This window comes from Passer montanus, unplaced genomic scaffold (assembly GCF_014805655.1).
Source record: "Passer montanus isolate IOZ18808 unplaced genomic scaffold, ASM1480565v1 scaffold396, whole genome shotgun sequence".
In the NCBI taxonomy this organism is placed as follows: domain Eukaryota; kingdom Metazoa; phylum Chordata; class Aves; order Passeriformes; family Passeridae; genus Passer; species Passer montanus.
In genome coordinates this window covers 26402-32611 of record NW_024368774.1, presented here as the reverse complement: position 1 = coordinate 32611, position 6210 = coordinate 26402, and the positions used below count along the sequence as shown (strand labels likewise).

The 6210-nt window shown below is 50.0% G+C and overlaps 1 protein-coding gene and 1 long non-coding RNA gene across 2 annotated transcripts in view; both read left to right on the top strand.

Moving 5' to 3' along the window:
• The window catches only part of FRMD8 (FERM domain containing 8), a gene marked incomplete at its 5' end in the record, with an annotated part of 3297 nt that extends 2227 nt beyond the window's left edge, over positions 1-1070 (top strand). Inside the window, 2 exons of the mRNA XM_039718215.1 lie at positions 29-122; positions 841-1070. Coding sequence (XP_039574149.1) covers positions 29-122; positions 841-962 — 216 coding nt within the window. The remainder of the gene's footprint in view (positions 1-28; positions 123-840) is intronic.
• A 1250-nt stretch (positions 1071-2320) lies between these two features.
• LOC120506561 lies at positions 2321-5942 on the top strand. The gene is made up of 2 exons (XR_005628539.1): positions 2321-3059; positions 4006-5942. It is a non-coding gene; the product is annotated as an uncharacterized LOC120506561 (long non-coding RNA).
• Positions 5943-6210: the final 268 nt, after the last annotated feature.

Here is a 6210-nt window from a genome sequence, read left to right as displayed (position 1 = left end):
CGCCGGCGCCGCGGCCCCGCCCCCCGAGGCGGCCGGCGCGCGTGGCGCCCCCTTGCGGCGGCAGGAGAGCGTGACCCGGCCCCGCCTGCAGCGCCTCGCGACCATCGACTACGTGCGGGAGGGTGCGACAGGCGACAGCGGCACACGGGGACAGCGGGACATGGGGGACAACCGGGACATCGGGGACAGCGGGGACATCTGGGACAGCGGGGACATGGGGGACAACCGGGACATCGGGGACATGGGGACAGCGGGGACATGGGGGACAATCGGGACATCGGGGACATGGGGACAGCGGGGATATCTGGGACATCGGGGACATGGGGGACAACCGGGACATCCGGGACATCAGGGACATGGGGACAGCGGGGACATGGGGGACAACCGGGGACAGCGGGGACATCGGGGACATGGGGAACAGCGGGGACATCTGGGACATCAGGGACATCAGGGACACGGGGACAGCGGGGACATGGGGGACAATCGGGGACATCGGGGACAGGGGGGACATGGGTACAACTGGGGCATCCGGGACATCTGGGACCACGGGGACATGGGGGACAACCGGGACATCAGGGACATGGGGACAGCGGGGACATGGGGGACATCGGGGACATGGGGACAGCGGGGACATCAGGGACATGGGGACAGCGGGACACGGGGACAGCGGGGACACAGGACGTGGTGGGGGGGACAGGGACCTTGGGGGGGATATGACAAGCAGGGGACAGGGGGTAGGGGGTGGTCTGGGGGAACATGGCGGGAATTGGGACACTCGGGGGGGGCACGGGGGACCTCGAGGCGTTTCCTGCCCTAAATGCCACCCCAATGTCCCCCCAGGGCAGGAGCTGCGGCGGGTGAAGCCCCCCCGGCGCTCGGCGTCCTTCTTCAGCCGGGTGGGGGGCTCCTACAGCCCCGTGGCACAGGGGGGCACAGGGGGGGGCGGCTCCGAGCAGGGCTGAGCCCCCCCGAGCCCCCCAAACCCCTCCCAGTTCAGACTGGGAGCACTGGGAGCCCCCTGTTTGTACCCACGCCCCCCAATAAACTGCACTGCCCCCCCGGCCCCTCTCCCCAGGCAGGGTTTGGTGGAATTCGGGGCGAATCTGGGTCGATTTGGGGTTAATCCAGAGCAGTTTGAGGTAGTTTGGTACCAGTTTGGGGATGATTCTGGGTGGTTTGAGGCAGATCAAAGCTGATTCAGGGTGGTTTGCGGCTCATTTGGGGTGTTCGGGGCTAATTCCTGGCAGTTTTGAGCTAGTTTGGGATATTTGCGGCTGATTTTGGATCATGCAAGGCATTTTCCAGCCAGTTCCTGGGGGTCTGAGGCCACTTTCAGTGGAGTCAAGACATTTTGGGGCCAGTTCTGGGGGGTTTGGGGCCTATTCCAGGCGGCTTGGGGTCCGTTAAGGGGGTTTGGGACAAGCCACAGCAGTTTGGGGCCAGTTCTAGGAGGTTTGGGGCCAATTCTGGGGGGTTTGTGGCCGACGTAGCCAAATGGCGGCCCCACGTGACAGTGGCCATTTCGGGCTGGGGATGTAGGGACACACGCGTGTCACCTTTGTCACACGTGTCACCTGTGTCAGGGGCTTCTGTGTTGGGAAGGCTTCTCCCTCTCATTAGCGCTAATGAGACCTTTGGGACAAATTCCACCATTTTTGGGGCAAGTCCTGCTGATTTTGGGGCATCGCTCGTTGTCCATTTGGGACCTTCACACACCCACCCAAAATCCCCCTATTTCAATATTTAACCCCATTTTCCTCCCTTTTCCCACCCAGCAGGGCTGCATTTATCCAAAATATCACATTTTCTGCCCATAAATCCTGCACGCCTCCACTCTGCGGCAAAACCACCTCAGTCCCGAATAACTTCATTTTCTTAAGGTGCTTTTTAGAAATTTCGGGATTTTTTTAAGGGAGAACTGGTGAGAGTTTTGTGCTGTGGGAGGGGTCGGTGTTATCAGGGCCTTCAGAGCACGGGGGAACTGCTCTGAAATCCAACATTTACAAACTAAAAAAATGAAGAAAATATAAGTATTTGATAGGATAAAGAAATGTTTTGGAATAAATGTTACCTGAGGGAAATTGTGAAGGACACGGGTTCCCGCCCCCCCGCCTCACTGTTCCTGTGGGGAGGCGCCATTTTGGGGGGGGGGGGGCGGGTTATGGCCGAATAAAATGATATTTTCTGAGGGAAATAAGACGTTTCTGAAGTAAAACTTGACACTTCTGAGGGAAATAAGACATTTTTGAGGCAAATGGGGAACTTTCTGAGCTAAATGAAGCATTTTTGATACAAATCTGACGTTTCTGAGGGAAAGAAAAGACATTTTCTGTGCAAATAGGACATTTCTGAGGCAAATCGTACACTTCTTGAGGGAAATCAAACATTTTTGAGACAAACCAGACACCTCACAGGGAAATGAGACATTGATGAAGTAAAATCAGACCTTCCTGAGGGAAACCAGACATTTTCTCAGGGATATCGGTCATTTTCTGACGGAAGTCGGTCATTTCTGAGGCAAAAGACATTTTCCTGAAGGAACTGGGGCTTTTCTGAGGTAAAACCAAGGAGAAAAGGGTGATTTTTTTTTTAACTGTTCAGTCTCTCCGGACGCGGCGGAGGTGACTCGGCGCTTCCCCCGCCCAATGCGGAGCGCACGGAGCGATGGCGCCGCGCCCCCGCCCCCGGCGCCGCCCCCGCGGCGACTGCGGCAAAACCAAGGGAGGGCCCTGGTGAGGGGCGGGGTCTCCGCGCGGACCCGCCCAGGGCGCCTCACTCTCAGATCCCTCCGCGCGCGGATCCCTCCGCGCCTCACATGGCCACGTCCCACTCACCTCGGATCCCTCCGCCGGATCCTTCCGCCGCCGCTCCCGCCCCCAAATCTCTTTTTTTTTGCTTGTAAATGGGCGTGGGGGAGGGGCGGAATGAAAGTCGGGGCTGTGGGGGAGGGGAGCGAGGTGGGGGAGGGGGTCTGTGCCCATTTAGCGGCGGTCTGAGGGGGCCCCGCGGCGGAGGGGACGCGATGAAGTTTCCCCCCTGCTCGCGCCCCTTTTCGTGAGGTAATTTTTGTGTGAAAAGTCGCTGAAAAGTGTCGGGTTTTAAAACGCTGGGAAGCCTTAAGGAAGTGGTGGGTTTAGAGTGAAGAATTGAGTTGGTTTTGCCTCAAAAACCCATTAAGAAAGGGGGCAAGAGAGACTGGAGGGGCCGCCTCCCACTTCGGGTTTAAAAGCGGCCATTTGGGCTTAAAAAGCAGCTGAAAAGCTGCAGGGTTTGGCTTAGTGGTGATTTTTGAGGGCAAAACCTGTGTCCTGTGCCCCAAAAATGGCTTAAACTCACCTTAAAGTGCTGTTGAGGCTCTTGAGAAGCTTTAGTGCTATCCTAGCTTAAAAAAAAATCTAAAACTGATTTTTTATTCTATTTTTTCCCTAAGAAACACCCAAGATTTGGTAAACAGCATCTCCATAGGAAACTCCGCAGGGTTTGGCTTAGTGGTGATTTTTGAGGGCAAAACCTGTGTCCTGTGCCCCAAAAATGGCTTAAACTCACCTTAAAGTGCTGTTGAGGCTCTTGAGAAGCTTTAGTGCTATCCTAGCTTTAAAAAAAATCTAAAACTGATTTTTTTATTCTATTTTTTTCCTAAGAAACACTCAAGATTTCGTGAAGAGCATCTTTCCAGGGGAAAATATTTTAAAATGGCCTCTCCAGGCTCAGCTCCTGAGGAAAAAGCAGCCTTTGGGGTATTTTCATGCAGAAAACGTGAACTTTGGACATGTCAGAGTTGCTAAAATGATTTAAAAGTTTAAATTAGGGCTTAAACCAGCTGCAAATGGATGAATTATTGTTGTAAAAATTACCATTGAGATAAACCTTCCCTAAAATCAGTGCATTTTTAGGGAAGGCCTTTTCCAGCACCTGAAATGGGGATAAAATATTACATTTGAGAGCCTTAATGGTGGAAATACCCAGAAAATAATTGATAACAATAAGGAAATTTTTCTCCCACAGGAAACGCCCCAAAAATGTCGGAACAGCTCCTCCCACACCCCCAAAATGCCTCATCGCTTTCATCAGCACCTTTAATTAGCCCCAGAGCAGCTTTAATGAATGATAATTAAAAGGTTGGGGGGGAGGGTTGTCCCCTCCCTGTGCCAGCACTTTTGGGGTGTCATTTCCTGCCCGGAAACGCCTCAAAATGCCAAAAAAGTGCCTTAAAATGCCTCAGAATAGTGGGGTTTAATTCTCCTTATTGAAAACAGGGACTTCCATGACTCAGCATGGCCTGAAATGGGGTGAAACACGGAGATTTTGATGCATTTCTGTCGTAAAAAAGGAAATTAAAATAGTGGTTAGGGCTGTGCTATATCAGGGTGGGAAAAGGGGTTTAAAAAGTGTTGTTTGGGCTTTTTGGGGAACAAAAACTGGTGAAAATTGGGCTTTGGGTCTGTGTTCCCTCAAGAACTTTTTTTTCCCCCCAATATTTGTGACCCTTTTGAGGAGAAACGGCGCCTTTTTGGCAGCGGCCCAGCCCCGTGACGCAGCAAAAGCAAAAACCAGAGTAAAATGAATGACTAAAAACCAAAAAACCTCCAGAATCACCCGGGAAGGTCGAAGCGAGGGATTTTAGGGCAGAATTGGCCAAACCAAACGAAAAATCGCCGTTCGATTTAACCGTTTTTGTGCTGGACCGCGTGGGGCGGCCGAAGGCCCACGGCCGCGGGGGGAGGGGGTGGCGCGGTTTGTGAGGGGAAAAAATCAAAGAAAGGGGTAAAAAAAGTGAAATCATGAAAAAATGAGCTTTTTCACACTGCGGGTGGTGGATTGGGTGCGGGGATTTTGGGGGTTGCTGCCCTTTTTTGGTGATTTTAGGGACTATTTTGTCGCCCCCGCGGGGGCGGCGCCGGGCCGTTTATAAGGCAGGGCCCCGCGCCGGCAGCGCCCGGCCGAGAAGCAGCCCCGAAACGGCCCCAATTCGGCCCAAAAGCGCTTAGAGCTGCTCCATTTTATACAAAAAAAGCTCCTAAAATGGCTTTATTTCCTACCGAGAGCTCAAAAAATGGCTTTATTGCCTACGAAAAGCTCTTCAAGCTGCGATATTTTATAGAAAGAGCTCCCAAGACTGCTTTATTTCACAAAAGCGGCTCTTAAATATTTATTTAAAGAAAAGAGACAAAAGCTGTTTCCTTTAAGGAAATCTGAGCTTTTAAAGCTGCTTTCTTTCAATATAAATCCTTAAATTGCGGCGATTCCAGTAATGGGAAAAGCCGAGGCGAGCCGGGGCACTTTTAATTGAAAAAAATGAATGAAAAACCTTAAAAAAGCTCTTAAAGCTGGTTTTCATTTAAACCGAAGCTTCTAATGCTGGTTTTAAAGAAATCGCTGCTTTCAAAGCCGATTTCTGGGAGAAGAGGCAGCTCTCGCAGCTCTTTAATTCTTAAAATATCTTAATGTGATATTTTCAAAAAGCCGGAGCGAGCTGGGGCGATTTTAATTTAAAAAGAGCTTTTTAAGCTTCTTTAATTTAAAGAAAGAAAAAGCGCTTGATACGCTGTTTTCTGCTAAAAAAGCTCATAAATTTAATTTTTTTTAAAAAAAGCTCCTAAAGCTTTTTTAAAATGTAGTTTTGTCCCCAAGTGGGGCCGGGCCGGGCAGCGCAGGCGGGGGCGGCCGGTTTGGGGTGAAATGCGGCATTTTCAGGCTCAGGATGGATTGAGAGGAGCCAATTTTGAGGGAAGAGCAGGAAAACTGAAGAGTGAAGATGGAGTCGGCAGGGAAAGAAAAGTTTTTCTTCGCAGTGGCCCCATCTGGGGGGAAAAAAGGACTTTTTGGTAAAATGGCGGCAGTTGGGCAGGAGAGGAGGAGAGAGAAGAGAGGAAACGAAAGGACAGAAAGACAGAAAATAGAACATAAAAGAGAGAGAAAATAGAAGAAAATCAGAAAAAAAAGAAAATAGAAAAACCTTAGAAAAAAGAAAACAGAAAATTGAAAAAATAGAAATTGAAAAAAAGAAAATTGAAAAAGCATAGAAAAATGGGAAAAAAAAGAAAATAGAAAAAAAAAAGAGAAGAAAATTGGAGAATAGAAGAAACTAGAAAAAAAATTAGAAAATTTGAGAAAATACAAGAAATTAGAAAAATGAAAATCGAACAAATAGAAAATAGAAGAATATAGAAAAAATAATATAAAAAATGAAAATAGACTGTAAATAAATAG